Source organism: Paralichthys olivaceus, chromosome 16, assembly GCF_024713975.1.
Source record: "Paralichthys olivaceus isolate ysfri-2021 chromosome 16, ASM2471397v2, whole genome shotgun sequence".
NCBI lineage: Eukaryota > Metazoa > Chordata > Actinopteri > Pleuronectiformes > Paralichthyidae > Paralichthys > Paralichthys olivaceus.
The window spans coordinates 7,930,300-7,950,213 of NC_091108.1; the positions used below are offsets into that span (position 1 = coordinate 7,930,300).

The window sequence follows — 19,914 nt, forward strand, 5'->3', positions numbered from 1 at the left end:
ATCAGGATATGAAGTCTTAAATCTCGTATACAATAAATGATTTACAGGATTAATTACAGTTCAATATTGAACATGATAAGATAAGATGAACTTTAGCAATCCCACTGGGAGAAATGTGTTTCGTTACAGCAGCAGCAGGATATGGACCAGATAGGTATTCAGTTTTACAGGAGGTGTAGTAGTAGTATTGCAAATGATATTGAGCAATAGCTGCATTTATTATAAAGAAATATTACATATGGAAGTGATTTGTAGTTTTACATTTTGTAATAATGCATTCCAAATTAGCATTTCCCTACCTTGTATGAACTACATGTTTTTTGTTCTATTTTCTAGCAGTGAAAATAGATATGAATCCATGGCAATGCTGACATCTAGTGGTGCTGCCTCATTTGTACACAAATCTGTCACTGTTCAATTCTGTATAACTGCTTGTATCATGTCTTTCATGTGTATTTGTTGCAACTTATTAAGACACATACAGTAAATACACGAATGAGCTTCAACCACTGCGTGGCTCATGAGGAAAAGATTTGTGGAAAGCTGAATGAAGTAATGAGAATGTGATCGGTTCAATATTTGTGTACAGCATGATGTTAGTGCGGCTGCGTTGTGTCAAATACAGGGAGTCTGACTGAGGCCTGTGTTGCAGAGCAATGTCAAGGCTCACTTGTCGAGCATGTTCGCTGCTAACGACATTTTGCTGAGTGACATCATCATCGCAGTGAGGTCACCCTGGGCACACAGAGGTGCCATGATGCCCTTCTGTTTGTTTAGAGTGAAAAGCTGACTGGATGGACTGCAGGGACAGAGCGGGGCTGGTGCATGAAATGAACATAAAACAGGAACAATTTATTAATAAACTGATGATTTTGTGTTGCTAATTAATTAACTGATCATTTATGTCTAAACATACTTGATTTAATTGTACGAAGGAGTTAACACCATTTTATGTGCGTTTATACAGTTATAAACTTTATTTACTTTACTCGCTATCAAGTGCGATAAGATAAACAAGCACTGAATTGTTGTTATGAATTTAACCCCCTTGGTGGTCTGTGCCTGTGCTGGAAAAAAGCCCTCACTTCACATATAATCTAACCTCACACTTCATACCTCAAGAAGCCCAAACCAAATAATTCATCTCCTTTCAAGTGTGAGATAGGTACAGATAACTGCAGCTAACACACACTGCAAGACAAACTCTGCCACTTCTCCTCTTTTTGTGTCACAATTATATCTTTTTGTCATCCGTATTTAAAGGTCCATTGTGTAAGATGTAGGTGAAAGGATCTAGTAATGTTTTCACTAGTGTCAAATCATCTAAAGAATACAACTTGTTGTTTTCTTTACCCTAGAATGTGCCCTTTATATTTAAATACTTTATATTTACATCTGAAGCGGGTCCTCTCTATGGAGGCCGCCATGTTTTTTACAGTAGCCCAGACTGGAGAAACTAAACACCTTTTGAGTTTTTATGACAACTGAAGGCTGCCACAGGTTCTAGTTCATGTTTGGAAGGGAAGGGTGAGGTGAGGGGTGTTCAGCTGCAACATGCAACTTCACCACTGGATGTCACTAAATTCTACACACTGAACCTTTAAAGTTATACTGAAGGTCCATTTTGAAACACAGAGCTGTATTTGTGGCACTATTCTGACAGATGGCCACAGGTTTTCTCCAAGCACTGTCAGGGCAGCCACATTTTCCCCACTTTTCCTGCTTGAAAACTGAAACTAATGAATTGAATGACTGACAGTGATAGTTTTTGTTATAGTTTAGTTATGTTGACAATTTGGCTATCTTTACAGATCTTATAACATACTCAAGATCACAAACTGAGACAAACAAAGCAAGTAAACTAAGGTGGAGTGAGGGGCTGCTTTTGAAATGTATAAATAAAGATTAATAAAGAAAAAATCCCAATGAGATGGAGTGAAGATAAAGAATAAAGTAACAGAAGTTTGAGATACTCAAGCAAAGTGCATGACTGTCACCACTAGATGGTGCTGACATCTCGTCTTCACACTGCCTTCAGGGGCTGTGGGACGTGTGCACCATGTCGAGGCCTCCTCCAGGCGAGTCAATAAAGTTTAGCACCTGAACACGTTTTGGAAATGAGATGACAGAGACTGACTTGACTGAACAAATGTGACTGCAGGGCATATCACGGGATGAGCGAACATCTGGAATGAACGGTTCAGGGAAATCAAACTCAAAATATGAATAAACTCATTTTAAGTTAGAGATCGGATGTATAAAAGTAGTTAGGTGAAGAGTAAAGAAGGAGTTCCTGCACTTAGTTACTAAAGAGATAAAAATGTTCCAATTCGCTCAGAATAATAGAGAAAACTTTTAAAAAAATGTTTTTTATTAATGTTGTAATATTCCTCCAAGTCAAACCTGTGAACGTTATAAAAAATTGATTTATTATCACTATTATTATGATCAAATACTTGTTTTATCGCCTATTTAACAATACAAGTTGATAAAAGGAGTAGAATCAGTGTTGCTGAGCAAAACGAATCAGAGTGAATCACTTGTGTTTAATTTAGTCCAGCTCATTTTGTTCCCTCCTGTACAAACATATTAGTCACTGATGTTACACAACTAGGACTAGTTTTCTTTTTTTAATCTTCAGATAAACATCAGTAACTTTAAATGGAGCGAGAGGTCCACCTCCTGTTGGATCAGCCATCAACAGACACTTGACATTGAGATAAGGAAACAGACAGAGCGTTTCCACTGAGACGCAATCTGTACGGGTATATGCAGAAAGACAGAGAGAAAGAAAGCAAGACAGACAGATAGACAGATAGATAAATAGATAGACTCTTCAATTAATACTCAAAATATGTGCACTGCAGGATTACTTGTATTAATTATATAAGAAGAACATTTAGCATTACAAAAAGTAAAATAACACATATTATATATTCTTTAATTCCATATATTAAAGAACAAATAAACGCAATAAGCTGCCAAATCATTTTTCTTTTTCTTCTTCTTATCCTATTTCATTCTATTCTGCAGAGAAACCCCTGTGATTTTACATCCATGGCACAAATAAAGCACCGCAGACCTGCATAATGGTCTCGAGCAATTCACACATATTTATTTCTTGCATTTTAGAAGCTTCAAGCCAGGGAGTGAAATCCGGACAGGTTGTTATAGCTACGCGATCCACAGGGGTCCCGATGTCTATTTAAAACCTCGCGGACCCTCCCTCTCTCCCCTTTAAACAACATTATATATCACACACACTGCATGCTAATGCGAGCGATTCCCAATGAGCCCTAAAACACATCTTTAAATTGAGTGTTGAGTTGAAGCCGCCTGACTCGACAACAGAGGGAACATATCATCAGAATTCCCCCTGTGGCAATACCTGCTGATTGGGTCCTAACGCAGCAAGCAGCCTTTAACTTTTAATATTTGCCTCCCGAGTCCTGCCACGAGTAGTCGCGACTGTTAGACAGGAATAAAAAGAAGAAAAACAAGCACCAGAGCAGGTCCAGGCTTTTTAATTTCTTTGTTTTGTTTGTTCGCTTCTTCTTCTTCTTTTTGCTCGCTCCTTACTTTAAACCCCACCGTGCGCGCCTCTATGAGCGCGCATGAAGGCATTCTGCTGGAGAGGTTTTTGCGAAACTTTAAGGATGATATACTCTGGATGTTTCCTGTTGCTCTGTGGGCTCTCACATGTCATGGCAAGTTATCCCATCTGGTGGTAAGTTCTTTATTTTTACTTTATGTCCCCGGACGAACAGCCACTCGTTGTTATTATTGTTGTCATTTTGAAATGTTGGGAAGGAACCACGAGGATCTGATGCTGCTTGGTTTTTAATTTGGTTTGTGACAGCAGCGGAACATTGAGGTGCACTGATGGTGAAGCAGGTTTTTTTTAAACCTTGAACATGTGTATTCACTACTTGACTGTAAAAATATGTATGATTAATTCTAAAACTTTGGCAGAGAATCGAGTTCTAGTGAAAACTTTATTCCTAAACGTCTTGTGATTATTCTTAAAGCTCATAGAGGACACAGATAATTGTAGATTCAACTATGAAATTTGACTTTAGAAATGTTTTATTCAGAGATGCAGCAGGTGCAAAGTTTGTGTGTGTATGTGTGTGCAGATACATGTAAGTGTCTATGGTGGGATGTGGGGTTCAAGGGGGCAGAACAGGGATGAAATGTGAAATTGTCACCTCACTTTAGCCTTAATGGTCAGATTCTGTACGTGCCTATACATGCACAGCCACATGGTACATACAATGTAAGGTGTGCAACATGTGACATGGAATAATTACTTTAATAATTCCATTTTTCTTCTAACACTTCTTTCACTTCAACCAGACACAGCAGGAGAACAAGTAGCAGCATTTGCACATGGACGTCTCAGTCAACTACTGATTTATTTCCCATCAGTTTTCTTTCCAAAACTTGTCAGAAATAAAGAAGTATTGATCATTGATGCTGCATTTCATTATTGAAGAACTTAACCTTCATATGTCTTTGTTGCATTTTCCTTTTTCTCTAGAAGCAACAAGTCCATACAGAGCATGCAGTCTAATTATCACTCGTGTTTAAACATAACTTTAAAATATTGCCATTGATTTGCACAAGGAGTAAATCCTCTGGAGGGGCTCTCGTCTGGTTTTACACTGTCCATGCTCAGTGAACATGACTGTTGGGTTTTTTTTTTGCACTAAACAAATACATGATGCCCTCTTTTCTTCACTGAACCATTCACTATTTGGCTCAGATTTTGTGTGTACCCTAATGTGCTTCCCTTAATGGGTCCCCTGGTGGTATTACTGATTTGAAACTAATTACATGCTCAGCTGGAAGGAAATCCTGATGCAACAGCAGGTCCTCAGGTCCAAGAGATGGACAGAGAAAAAATGACCCAAATGAGTCTTCTTCTGGTTCGAGTTGTTGGTTCATGCACAAAGTAAACTCTCCAACTGAATTGATCTTCAGTTAATGTGTTGAAACGGTTTGTTTTCATCTGATTCAAGCAGGTTTTACTCCTTTTTGTTGGATGTCCGTAGACGTCCATGTTGAATTTCAGTCTCCATAGGAACTTTTCTTATTTTCTCTTTTGTGCAGCCAGTTATGAATGACACAATGGAAGGCATTCTGTCATAACCAAAACCCTGCAGCGAGTCCAGAATGGACCTGTGTGTTGATGGTTTGATTTCAGAGGGTGGGTCAGGTCAGTGATTGAACAATGTTGAGGACAAAAGCAAAAGAGGCAAGTGAGCATGACAGGAATAACTCGGCTGTGTAGCACATGAAGTCACCTATGAGTTCTGACGTTTTGAGGTAATAGGCTACTGCAGTTTTTTTTTTGTTTCATGCAAGACTGCTGATGTATTTTGTGTTCATGGCAACTCATCCCAAGTCAAATAGTGTGGTTCCCTCTGGATTGCACTCAATGAGCCTGCATTGTCGCTCCGTTTGCAAACAGCATGTCAGTTATCTTAGAGCTATCACTTTATGTGAAAAGCTACTGGGGTGGAGGCTTTGCTGACAGAAGCTGCTGAACTTGGCTTCGAGTAGCCATTGGAGCTGCATCACACACAACCTCTGTGCCACGGCAGTCTGAGGGGGCACAACTCTGCACCAAGACAGGTTCATGTCTGTCTCTTTTTCGACCTGCCATGACATAGCCGGGCTGCAGACGCCACCCCGCCACCCCCTTCCCCAGTCCACCCCACCTTAGAAGATAAATACCTGGAGGTGAAAGCTTGCCGCACATTCCTTCTCCCAAACATATTCTCTTGATGTCAAAGTCGGCTCCAAGGCCCCAGGGCCCACAAGTAAAGTGGTAATTCTAAGGTACCCTGCTTGGGCTTGCTGAAATATGCATTAAACCTGCACTAGATACACTTAGATGAGAGGGGGAAAGTCTGCACTGAGACAAAAAATGTATGTGATGTATGTTTTGCTTAAGTATTTATTTGTAACAGTTTCACCAAAGTGCAGAAAACGACATTAGACAATCCTGTTTCTTCACCAATTACACTGAACACCAGGTTCTCTGGAGGGCACCTGAGGAGATAAATGGGTTTTCAGAAGGAATTAGAGAGATTGAGGAGAAGAGAGCTCACTGGATGCCTGAAATCCAGACAACACACAAAATACTTGCAGCTATGTTTAAATATTTGTTGAAGCAGGTATCTAACAACACTGCTCTCACTGCAGTAGCTCCTTAAAAAATCATAAATCATCCCTGGAACATGCCCAACCTCCTCTAGTAGGACATTTCCTAACACAGGAAGACGTGGCATGGATTACTCAGCCCCGCTGAGACAGACACAGAGATATGCATGAGTGAAGCAACCTAAACACATTGACTCATGATGGGCTTGTGTGACAAAATCCTAAAGGATGACTCGGTAGTGATGCATGCAAAAAAGATCCTCACAAGTGTAGTCCTGCTGTAGGACTTCATTAGACCCACTGCAAAGAGTGAACTCCTACGTTTGCAATCGAGCAAATCACATGACAGTTTCAGCGTTCTTCAGCTGCCTTGATTGGAGCTGATTTCAGCTGTTGAGACACCAAAAATCAAGTTGATGAATGTGCAATGAAAACTCAGAGGCGCCACATTCTTCTGTAGAGTAAAAAGGAAGCGGAGGAGTTTTTAAGTCTATATTGACAAGACACTACTACTTAAAATCTGCAGGCCTCCAGCAAGTGTTTTCACCTCCCATCAAGCATGCACTGAACTCTGGATATTTCCCTGAAATTTTGTATGTTTTGTACAAATGGTTGTATGTGAGAACGCTCATTTTACAGAGGTTTTACAGACGTTTTCCTGCCAGCCCCCTGGTAAAATGTGAGAATACAGCAAGAAAACGTCTGGAAAATTTACAAGCAAGCAAGTTGACCCGTTGGTGAAGTTTCTTACATGCAACCAATACAAAACTGGAAAAAATAAAATATATCAGGATGACGAGGAGGCCAACGAAAATGTCAACTTGGAAAGACGACAAGACCTGAGAGCTTTTGACAATCTTGTTGTTGTGAACACGTCTGACCCAGACATCACCTGCTGCATTCTTCATATGTGATAGGCGAAGTCTGGAAAATATTCCAAAATCAGGTCCACTTCCTTTCTGACAACTGCGAATGATAATCTGTGATTAGCAGTTGTACAGTGTGTATTTCTGATCTGTCTGTTGATTGTATTTGGGTCGAAATGAAAGTCTTCACCAGTTTGGGCTGTGTTTTCTTCTGGTAGTGATGTGCTTCAGAGAGTATGGACTGTCAAGGGCCAAAGAGAGGTCAATTTGTAACAGGAGTGCCCTTGTTTACTCATGGATGTTGTAGACAAATGTGATTTCCTCTGGAGACATTTTCAACCTGCCTTTACTTGCTTACAGGATGTCTCATTTATGATTAACTAGTGTTGTCTAGGCTGTGGAAATTAGGCGAGAAGTTCTGTTAAAACCAATAGTCCCAAGTCACTTACAAGGTCAGATGGTGGCTTACACTCACTTTGACACCTGACAGAAAATAATTAAAGTGTAAGCTTATAAATGGAGGAAATCAGCCTTTAAATATCGGTACATAGTTGAGGTATTCAGGGTCAACATGTTGGTAGGCATCAGAAACCCCCTGACAAGGGTCATGTTGCAGAGGAGCTCTTTTCTTGGGTTGTGATGTTTTAGAGAAAGCAGCCTGAGGCCAGTGTCAGGGGGTTTAGTTAATCTTGTTGTGATCAGCGATTAGTCTTTGAACGACGGTGAACAGGTCAACAGATAGTGAGCTAAAAAGGCTGCACACCTGCTCTGGCTCCGACTTTGTGCAACAGCTACAGTAACTGCTGTTGAGCTCGTACCACTGAGGGAAGGAGCATCAGACGACCGCTGCCAGTGTTTGTTATTTAATTGACAGTTGATGTGAAGTGAGGGCCTGTCTGCATTGCCAACAAGCTACTTTGTAACTACTCTGCGGGGCATTTGCCAAAGATAATAGGAACTGTGCTATTAAATAATCAAGTCGTCAAGATACATTTCAATAAAAACTGAACATCTCAGGTCAACAGGTCACGTATAGAAAAATTGTATTATGTGTGAAGATAGATAGATCGATAGATAGATTCCCTCATATCATTAAGATCCATAAATTATTTTGTGAGAAACCAAGGAAAATGTCAAAAAAAACACAATGTTGCAATGTTGAAGAAAGTGAAAAGAAAATTCCCTGCTCTGGATCCACACCTATACCGCATCCTTTCACCAAGTAGATACGATCCAGTGATACAATGGATAGATCTCAATTTCTATGATTACTGGTTACTAAAAGTCCTAATTGAGAGAACGGAGAAAATAAAGACAGAAAGACAGAGAGTAAGCAATAAAGGCAGTGAGACAGAGAGATGTAATCAGTGAACCAAGTTTGCACTTGTTGTATCCCAGAATACCTTCCTCAAAGGAAAGGGGCTGGGTGTGGGGGGGCTCAGTGTTACACTTAATACACTCTCTGAAGTTTCAGTGTAGGGTTTGCACTCTTATTACCCTAAGCTGAAGGCCTGTTAAGTGTGTGGACAGTTAATAACAAGGTGTAGTTTTCCAAGTTGTCAGCTTAAGGTCTATGAAGACCTCGAGATGCATTGTCGACTTTCATCTTAGACAGAAACACTGGCTGCCTCAGCGGTGGCAGGGCTGCAATTTCAATGCACACAAAGGCCAGGTGTCTGCAGAGAGGGTAGTTGAAGGGATAAAGGATGGACCCTAATGGCAGTATCAAGATACTGCAAATAAACAAGCACAATCAAACAGACATAAAATTACCATGCGCCTCAGGAGACTTTGACTTAGTTGGTGGTAAATCAATAGACACAGACACAGACGTGTGGTAAGATAGGCTCCCGGAAAAGCACTGATGTGACTTCTGCTTCTCTTTTAGGTCACTAGCAGTGGGCCACCAGTACTCATCGCTGGGCACCCAACCTATTCTGTGTGGCAGCATCCCTGGTCTGGTGCCCAAACAGCTGCGGTTCTGCCGGAACTATGTTGAAATAATGCCCAGTGTGGCCGAGGGGGTGAAGATTGGCATCCAGGAGTGCCAACACCAGTTCCGAGGCCGACGCTGGAACTGCACCACAGTCACTGACAATCTGGCCATCTTTGGGCCAGTGTTAGATAAAGGTAAAGGTGTTTCTCCTGCAAGATCTGACAATTATAAGACCTTTATTTCCTGCTATTTTCTATAATGCAAATTATAAAATTCGACAAATTTCATTCATAAATTATCTTTAAGATGAAAAGTATTGTGCTCCCTGTGACTTTAGCTTGTTGATGTCTGAACCCACTCAATGTCTCTAGGTCAATGTGTCTGGATGTTGTTCCCCCTCCAAATTACTTGAAGGTTTTTCAAACCATCTGTAAAAAAAATGTTTACAAGTGACTTATCACATTTTAATGCAGGTTAACTCTTCTGTTAACAATCCAATATTCTCCATGTTGTACATTTACAATAGAAAAGCTGCATTATCTGCATATCCTCTGTTACGCTCAATCAAATCCTTGTTTAAACAGACTTTTGGCTGAAGTGAGCTGTACGCATGAAATAATGTACACAATTAAGACAAGTGAGTTCTGTCTTGTTGGCGTTTTCTTTAGAAGGAAATCCCCTTTGATTGTTCCTCTGTACTTTCCCCTGAAGCAGCAAAAAGCAATCTTTTATAAAAGATTTTAAACTGAGTTATACCCTTTTCACAAATATATTTTCCCCACTAGATTTTCTGATTACCAGTGTAGACGTATTCGATGATGTACGTCAATTCATGGTCTAATCATGGGATCAGACTGTAGAAATCCCCACAGTGCAATACAAGATTTGGGAGTGAAAAAAACACACACACAGAAAACTAAGCAAAAAAATCAAAATCCATTTTTAATTGTATCCAGGAGTTGGGACGTTTTTTTAGGGATGGAAATAATCTGAGAATTTCTATATAGTGACTTTAAAAGTAATAATTTAATATTTTGAGAAATTCCTCCAGAGTTATCAGAAGATTCCCTGCAGTCAGATAGCCCTGCACCAAAATGCAATTTTTAAGTTTTGGTTTACGTACAATATAACCAATAAGACTTTTTATGGCTTCAGCAAATAGTTAAAGTACTATCTGTTTGAAAATTAGTGCAGAATTTGAGCTTTGTGGTTAGGGATCCAAGCCTGTCACCCACTTTGCAGATGACTGCTATAAACGCGGGGTGATGGAGGTTAGCAGGGGCAATTGCTTTTAATAAACTCCCTGAGCCAGTTGATAGAAAAGGCTAGGTGGCTAACGATGGGGGTTCTCAATCCGAACCTCTTTTGTGGTGCAAAATGCCACCGCATCTCTCCCATTGCCTCCCCTCCCAGGCCTAAATTGCAGGGGTACTGAGGGGAAAGAGGAGGCAGCTACTGGGCTTTAGTAAATCATTTTGATTGGATTAAGGTCACTGAGGCCCTTAATAATGTGAGAGGTCAAAGTGGCTGGATTAAGTGCCTTTGTCAGGGGCCGAGGAGAGTGACTCAGGGGCTCACAGGCCTTTGATAGGGCTTAGTAGGAGAGGGCTTCCATTTCATTGGATTTGATTGATGCTGGTGTTTGTCTGTGCTACGGGGCCATTGTCCTCACTGGTGTCTGTTTGTCTGCGATTCAGACCGGTGTGTGTCAGTTTCCTCCTGCCTTTTCGGGGGGGGGGGGGGAGCTGAAAGGAAAAGTAGGTGCCTTTATTGGCTTCAGCAGCTTAGTTCCTATCATTTAGCCCATCACTGCTCATGTCCTCCTCACCTTCACCAGGGGCATTAGTTGGTTTAACAGACGTGGATTATGCACTGGGAGAATTAAAAAAGGTAGTCGTAGTCGAAGAATAAAAAACGTTTAAGGCAATCCTGAACTGAGAACTGAAAACTTATTAGAGTTTCTGCTCTTGGAAATGCTTTCAAATACATAAGAAGACATATGCTCTCGCCAAGAAAGTGATCATACAAGGGCACGACCACACAAAAAGATTCACCCATCTAAATGCAGAATGTCGTTCTCACACCCAACTAAAAAAGATTTGAGTTACTCCTCCCTGTAAAGCAGACTTCTTCCTCTTCAGCATGTTCTTGCTCCCTTCCACATGGTGCGATCCTCTCCCTGTGTTTCTCTCTCACGCCACACCCCAAAACACGAGCCCTACCTCCAGGCTATGTCTGCGTCAGCACTCATTAATTTACATTAACTAAAGTGTCAAAACATGCTCTGCTGGAATCTGCCCGTGATGAAAAGCAAAAACCTGCACAGGTGTTCTCGGTCCAAAGAGCCGATCCCAGCGCTGTTTCGCCATTCTTGGTATTTGCAGAACAAGTACCTGCTATATGGGTGTAATCAGTCTCCAGTTTATGAGTCAAATGATAGAATTATTAAGGTCAACATTGCTATAAAAAGTGGACGGTCACAGCTTCACAGGTGTTGCCACCCAAACAGGTTCAGACATGCACCGTGACTGCCAGAAACCATTAAATTAAAATGAAGTTCATAGGAAACTGCTATTACGTAATATGCAAACCATGTAAGGCGGACTAGGAAAGTTTGAAACCGCAGACACTCCGACTTATCTAACTTTCATTTCCTTTGGGAAACCTAAACATCAACCTAAATCATTGAATTCCATCTTAACTAAAAAAAAAAGGTCAGGGGGTGTGGGTTACGACCTACGACCTGAGGATGAGAAAGTGTAACTATTTAGGATGAGCTAAGAGGTCTCTGCTTTTCATGAGACGTATGTCTCACCATGCTGGGGGAGGGAAACTAGCACTCCTGTTTATCATTAACTCTGGGCAAGAAAGAAAGAAGGGGTGTGGTAAATGGAGTTGATGGGGGGACCTTAGCCCCGCTCCCTGCTGGGCACTGCTCAGAGCACAATATCTTCACAACCATGAGATTAAGCAGGAGAAAAAGTGCTTTTCCCCATTCACACGCCCTTTAGATTGTTTTATTAAACCATTTGAATAGGGATTTCCCCGTCTGCCGACAAGCGGGGTCCAGCCAATGCATAGTTCTCTGTTGCTATGACTTAACTTGGTCTCCACTAATCACTGGCCAGGGCAAATTTCATATAAAATATCTGGGGCCATTGTGGGACTAACACAGCGTGACAGTGGCCGCACAATAGGGGATTCAACCCCCCAGCAGGTTGTAGGGACCACTTGGCCTGCCAGGTTCTGGCAAAGTTTGGTGGAGGAGTATTGTTGGAGGACAAGTGTCACTAAATACCATAAATTGGTCATAAAACTAATAAAAGCCATGACACTGATGTAAAAGTGCTTCCGGGTGAAGAAATACCATAGGTGTTTTTAACTCCAAATGGTGACAGCATGTTATCTGAAATACCAAGTATATAATGTAACTAGTTGTTTGATGAAGTACAGTATCAACAGCATTTGAGAAAAAACTTTTGTTTTCATCAACTCAAAACGTCTTCACTGTCATAACTGTTATTATTCACTAGAATGGAAATCAGTGCACAATTGTAAATGTTGGATAATCACAAGAAAATCACAACCTCCTAAGAAACCTACTTAAATAATCAGGACATATTTAATTTGCCCTGAACCTTTTCCTTTGTTCATTGCATCCCGAGATAATCCTCTTTTCCTCTCTTATTTTCAGCAATCCCCTCTTGCACTGTGAAGCATCATTGCCAGTCATCCGTGAGGTTACATTTCAAACGGCGTTCCCCAAGGTTCTATTATGGGTCCACTATAGTTCCTATTGTTAATAATCTTGATCACCAGTTTGCGATGAATTAGATTAAATTATATTTCCGTCTTCATGATTTCATCTTATATAGCAGAGAAGAGTCTTAATAAACTCACACTCAGATCTTGGGTCAAATAGTTCAAACGAGTACATCAATTCACTTGCAGTTCAAAACTACATGAAGCTCATACTTGGTTGGTTTTAGATGATGCATGATGATATGTGATTAATCACTTACTTCATGCTGTAGCTTTCAGTTATCATGGTTACAAAGAAAGTACAACAGTATCTATGTGAAATGATCAGTGGTTGGTGCAGTAAGAGGAAGGAGAGCAGAGGTTCATATGTACCATTAGTGTAAACATTCATGAATTGGTGCGTAATGTTAAGTGGGTGGTGGAGGATGCCAGTCGACCTTTTTCTCTTGCATCATTGTTTCTAATGCCCTTTAGTCCTCAGACTGGTTGGAACCTGCTGCAAGGGAGGTGCTCCTACTCCCTTGTTTCTCTTCTTTCTTTCTCTGTCATTCTTGTCTTTTAGACAGAATCATGCACTTGCATACGCACTGCCTCTTTTTTTTCTGCCCGACAAGCAAATTACACACACTCCCAAACTATTGATCTTTAACCACATCAGTTTATCTCCTGACTCTCTCACATTGTTCATTGTTTACCCGCGGTGTTTCCACTTTCTTGATCTTGGTCTCCTTTCTTATTATTTTGTGCAAGACCGTACATGTGCATATATTCAAGGCAACCTTCCTACAATAATGAGTCCTGTTAAAGCAACAAATGCTGAAGCATGCATGTCTTCCCTTCTGTAGCTGTTGTTTGGGATTGCATATCTGGACACTACGATCCCATCTCTGTGTTGTGTCTATGACTTGTCCCCTGAGTGTGAGGCCGTTTCCTAACCTTTCAAAAGCTTAATTGAGTCTCTTAATTATAGGCCTGTCAGACCTGTCTCTTCCTCTCATCTCTCTGGAAGATCCTGATCCCTCTGAGTCATTGCTTAGCTATGTCAGACAGAGACACAGAGGCCTTTCGGGTCTTATTCAGAGACAGGACGATTGATGTCTGGGCTGACTGAACCCACACACTGGTACACCTTGGTGGATATGACCTAAAGACATGTAGCTCATTATAGTAATGGGATCTACACTTTAGTATATATAGTTTGTTTGTGTTGTTGGGCTGAGAAGCATGCAATTACACAAGACCAAACACAAACAGATATCCACATGGAGAGGTGGTGACCTACGTACCCTAGGATTTATCCTACAAATAATAACTTACATTTTCTTTGAACTTCTACAGAGTTGTTTCTCTGCAGGTTTGTCTCATTCAGAAGTTTTTCCAAATGGTGCGTTTTTAACAAATTTGTGTAAATCTTCTTCCAGCCACTCGAGAGTCAGCATTCGTTCATGCCATCGCCTCAGCGGGAGTGGCATTTGCAGTGACCCGTGCCTGCGCCGATGGTTCAGCCACCATCTGCGGATGTGACACACGCCACAAGGGCCCCCCTGGTGAGGGATGGAAGTGGGGCGGCTGCAGCGAGGATGTGGAGTTTGGAAGCATGGTTTCCCGAGAGTTTGCTGATGCAAGAGAAAATCGCCCTGATGCACGTTCAGCCATGAACCGGCACAACAATGAGGCAGGAAGAATGGTACGTTTTCTAAATGTTCATTTTGAAGATGGTGTTGTGGCAACTTTTCTACTTAACTAACATTCGGTTTTTTATCCATAGTCCCTCAATGACAACATGTTCCTGAAATGTAAGTGCCATGGTCTTTCGGGTAGCTGTGAGGTCAAGACTTGCTGGTGGTCTCAGCCTGACTTCCGAGTTATTGGTGACTACATGAAGGATAAGTACGACAGTGCATCTGAGATGGTTGTAGAGAAACACAAGGAGTCCCGCGGATGGGTGGAGACACTGAGACCCAAGTACAACTACTTTAAGCCCCCCACAGAGCGTGACCTGGTATATTATGAGAGCTCACCCAATTTCTGTGACCCTAATCCCGAGACCGGCTCCTTTGGCACCCGCGATCGCGTCTGCAACCTGACGTCCCACGGCATAGACGGGTGCGACCTTCTGTGCTGCGGGAGAGGTCACAACACCCGGACTGAGAAGCGAAAGGAGAAGTGCAACTGTATTTTTCACTGGTGCTGCTACGTTAGCTGCCAGGAGTGTGTGAGAGTCTACGACGTGCACACCTGCAAATAGGGGTGAGGTGGTTCCTCGTATTTTCTCGCCAAAATTTAAAGGCACAAGAAAAATTACACTGACTTTGCTACAAGACACGAGAGACTGCGAACTTGTCTTGCCTGTGCGTGGACTCCGGCGGCAGAGATAACGGCCTCGTGATTTGTGCTGTGATGCTAAGACGAGCCAGTCTCTGTCATGATCAACTGATAGACGACAGTTGAGTCGATGCAGACATCACAAAGCATCACCCATATGAACTGTGACGGTGGTGATGATGACAACAATGTTGATATCTATAGCAATGACGAAAAGGTTTTCATGTACTGACGTAGGAAAGGGAGAACTGTCGCCTAAATGACAAACACCATATTGGTGATTTTTGTTTTCTTCTGTGTTCCAAGTAGTTTGTTGAGAATGGTACAGCACTGCCAATGTTTCAAGTCTATAGGGCAAATGATGAAAATGTCCCATGTTGTTTAATAATCATTTGTTTCTGCCACGAAAAGTGACAACAGACACTCAACAGCATGCATTCTCCTCCTCAACATTATTAGTATATGTGTGTTTATTTGAACACTAACATTGTGTGAGTGAGTATTTTGTTTCATCGTCTTAGTGTGTAACTGATGTTTGGGTAAGAATGCACTTGCACCTGAGTGAATGTAGTTTTTATGCTGTAACGTGTTTACATGTTCACAAACTCTTAAGCTAATGAGTTAATATCTGCTTTAAATGACTAATTTCATCTGAGACATGAGCCACAACCACTGAACATTGGCAAAGCAAGAATATACACAAGCTGTGTCTCAGTTCAGGAGCGTTTTAGGATCGATTACGTCGTTTTTCGGAGGCATCTGCCAAATATGGTTGAAAAATACATCCTTAAATCCCAGAGAAACCATGGCTCCAACAGGTCCATATCATTTCCATTTGGCTTTAGTAGTCTACATGACCCACTTGGCCCACGAAGACCTCCCACTTTGTGGGCTGCATAGACCATGTCCTTCTTCGATGGCCGCCCCTGAATTGGGACATAGCTTCCTTCTACGCATTTCACGACACAACTGAAAACACTGGGAGCTTTTCCTTAAGAGCAACAATGCTTTGAATGACCAAAGACAAAAAGAAATGTTCGTCTGCTGTGGTCAGAGAGCTGTAAGCGAAGCGAAAGATCAGCACTTGTGTCCTGTTGAGAAATATGAAGCATGTTCTCCTTGTTTTTTTTTATCAGTATTAGCATTGTGTCATGTGACTGGTTGTGTGTGTGGGGGGGTACTGTTATTTATAAAAGGGATAGTTCCACTTTTTTGTTTCATTATTACAAATATAATTTTCAAATATTCGATCAAATAGAAGTAAAGTCTGTGCTCCCCGAGGAACAAGCAAACAAAATACAAACTAATGATGGATAAACTAAGCTGAGTCTCTTAAGCTCAGTTTAATGCAGTATAATTTACAGTTGCAGTAAAGTGATGACCAAAACCTGTGCATGTGATGATTCTCAGCTGTGGCTTATTGTTCCCCAAACTAATCAACAAGCAGCATCACTGAAACGATCAATACTTTCCTTATTGTAATGCTGCTAATTAAAAATAATATGTGTGTGCGTGTGTAGGTCCTCAGTACGTCTTTGTCTATGTGTGTTATTTGTATTTTCTTGCATGTATTGATTCTTTCTGTGAAAGAAAAATATTATATATATATATAGTTTGGAAAAAATGTGAAGTTTTGACTAATTCTTTTTACATACAGTAATTTCCATATAACCAAATAGACCAAAATAGAGTTTATGTTATTTTAGTTGTCGTAGTCGGGCCAAACGTCAGCGCAAAAATGATTCACGTTTCTCTCCCTAAGATGAAATACAACAAAAAGCAGTATTTATTTATTTGCAAAGTGAAAAACTACAGAAAGCTGAGACAGAAAAAAGTTGTTACAAGTAAAAAAATGTTCATGACAACGTTTGTGCATCAAGTCACTGATGAATTATTGTTCTTAGCCATTGTAATGGTATGTCTCAGGCATGTATAGTTTTCAGGCTCTAATCAAAACTGCCCATCATGACTGAAAATATTAAAGAACAGCCATAACACATAAGTCATTCTTAATAAACTACACAGCAAATATTTTCAGTACAAGATCTACTATCTTGCGTTATTACTGTTCACTTTACATGTGATTGATTGCTTGTGTGTTCTAATTTCTTTTTGTTTTTAAATCCAAAGTTTTGTATAAACTAGTTTTGGTTTTTTTCTGTTTCATGGGCTCCTAAAATTGGATGTTTTTTATAATTATTTATTTCATGCTATGTACATATTAGTAAGTAAAAATATATATTTGCAGAAAAACTTTTTTTAAAACAGTGTTTTGACGTGTAACACTGTAGCCTTTTTACCTCATATCTGTTTTTTCACTGACTCCACACAGGTATCATTTGTCCTACTGCCTGTAGTAGATTTCTTAAGTTAACTCTTTAACACTGGAATAAAACATAAACAAATAAACTGTTATTATCTTTGACTGGACGTTACATGTAATAAATAAAAGTCTGATGCCCGTGAATCACACAGTACAAAGATGATGGTACTCTGACCATGGAAGCTAATGTGAGGTAAAGGACCACTATACATGTGAAATATGGTGGTCTGAATGGAAAACAATGCTTTTTTAAATAAAAAATAATCACTTCCTTTTAAGTTGGGGGTAGTGCAAAGTTATGCCCATTTTCTGAACTTTAAATGTCCTTAATAAATTGAATTGAAGGGTGTTTGGACAGTAAATACCTCTAACGACCCATATTGCCATGTTAAAGAAAGTGGGGGGAAAATTTGCCCATTTATCAAGATCCGCCCTAAAACGTAATAAGTTTTACCTTTCCACAATACCTCATGGAAATATTCTGAAAAGGTGGAACGATTTCACAAGATTGAATTTATTCTGTAAAAAAAAAGGCTGCTATCTAACAATCAAAACATAACGTCCTGAGCAGAGGTAATAAAATACAAACAAATACACAAGTCGCACTGATCTAAGCCTTCCATAAATGAAATGAAAATAATTAACTAATTAATAGTAATATAATAATAATGTTGACAAAAAGGATAGAAAATTCCGATCTGTCCCTTTAACTGGATCTGCACCAAAATGAATGGGTTCTTGGCTCATACCCCATCACTCTAAAACGTTTGGTGCAAATCAGTTCAGCGTTCTCTGCATTATCCTGCTGACAGATAAACACACAAACAGAAACGGGTAAACCATAAACTCCCTGGTGGAGGTGATAAACCACTGTACTGGAACCTCCCACTCGTAATACTGGTTCCTGTTTTAAGCACAAAATGAAAAGTATGGACGAGCTGTCAGTCACAAACACCCATATGGGCTGTGGATTTGGACGAGGAAGAAAAGGAGAAAAAGGTGAAGCTGGACTAATAATTTGATTCCTTTGAGAGGCTGCAGAGGCCGGCTGTGCTTTTTGGAGAAACAATAATAACAGAAAAATGTCAGTGATGAGAAAACAGATGGAGTCTCGTTGAAGAGAAAGACCTGATCTCAAGATAGATTAGCGGCTGGATGTGAATAGAGCCCACCGGTGCTCCGGCTCAGCCCCTGGACCCCTGATAGTCTCTGAGCCCTGCAACAATGCCACAACCAGAGGCCGGGTCTCACTGCTATCTAACCCCATTATCACACAGAAAGATTGATACACACCCCCTCCAGAGTGGAAGCACCACAGAAAAAGTGATACCCTTCCGTTCTCATTCATGTGGATTCATTACTCTGGCCACTCCCACATCAAACTATATTTTAAGCCGTCTTTCACAGTTTGCCCTGTGACTGAAACTCATTACTTGAGTGTACTTATTTTCCCAGGCATGCATAGAAATACTGTGGCGTTTAAACCTTGCCTCGCAATGGGAAACTCGGTTGCGTATGAACTCCTGGGAGTCGGCCCATGGCTCAGGTTTGGTTCAGTGACTGGGAGACTGTCAGCGGTTCATTCTCGACCTTTGACACTTTTCACACCATCGGGATGAAGAGAAAACAAGTACAGAACATGAAACAGATCACAGGATGGGCAGAAACTCCGGCCTGCAGCGACGCTCTCTTTTCGGCTGAAGGAAATGGGCCCTTCCCTTCCACCAGACCCACCTACAGCAGCTTTGTCACCCAAGTGAGATGCACATTGTTAGCAGATAGTTGCCAGAGGAGGCTGCGGCGGCCCCAGTGAGAGAGAAGGTGACCTGACTGTGAGAACTTCGACGCGACCAGACCGCAAGTGGCACCACCCAATAACCATATAAATGGGAGACAATGGCCCTAATTGCAATCAGTGTCCTCTTTTTATTTCATGTGCTGGGTTTCACCCTGACTTTCACAGGAGACAACGGCATGCATTTCAATAAAGCTGCGTTGTTGTGGGGACAGAGCACAGCGACGTATACACAGTGGTGTGGTGCAAAGGCCCACACTCCACTGACACGATGCAAATACTCCCACTGAAGTCACACTTTGGTCACAGCGAGCTTCTGTTTCACTGAAGCCTTTTGATGTTCGCTCAAACATTAAAATCTCTTCACGCCGGTAACAAACATGTCGGCCAGGATGGTTGTTGATGCCTGACGCGATCAATTCAATGTCCAAGAGGAGAAAAGTTGCAGGAGCAATGTGTCCGAGAGAGACACAGCTGTTCACATCTGTATGACTTTAAAGAATCTGATTCTCAAAGCTCTTCTTGTTCACACACAGTAGAGGTGATGGGCCCTGAAACTGAGGAACAGAGGGGAGAGCAGTGTGTGGGCATTTCATGATGTAACTGACTTTGAAGCTGAAACTTTTGATGTCTGTGTGTCCGTCTGTGTGAAACCAGATCACTGCCTTGGATTTAATACTTCTATTTACCATGTTAAACACATCACAGCATCCAGATGGCAAAATTAGTAAACATGGAA

General features: G+C 41.1%; 1 protein-coding gene across 1 annotated transcript; it reads left to right on the plus strand.

Annotated features, from left to right (window-relative positions):
• The first annotated feature begins 3,283 nt into the window (after positions 1–3,283).
• Positions 3,284–17,466, plus strand: wnt3a (wingless-type MMTV integration site family, member 3A). The gene is given in 5 exon segments (XM_020100534.2): positions 3,284–3,637; positions 3,639–3,727; positions 8,923–9,164; positions 14,154–14,419; positions 14,501–17,466. Coding segments are annotated over 5 exon segments (1,110 nt in total). The 5' UTR covers positions 3,284–3,604; the 3' UTR covers positions 14,981–17,466.
• Positions 17,467–19,914: the final 2,448 nt, after the last annotated feature.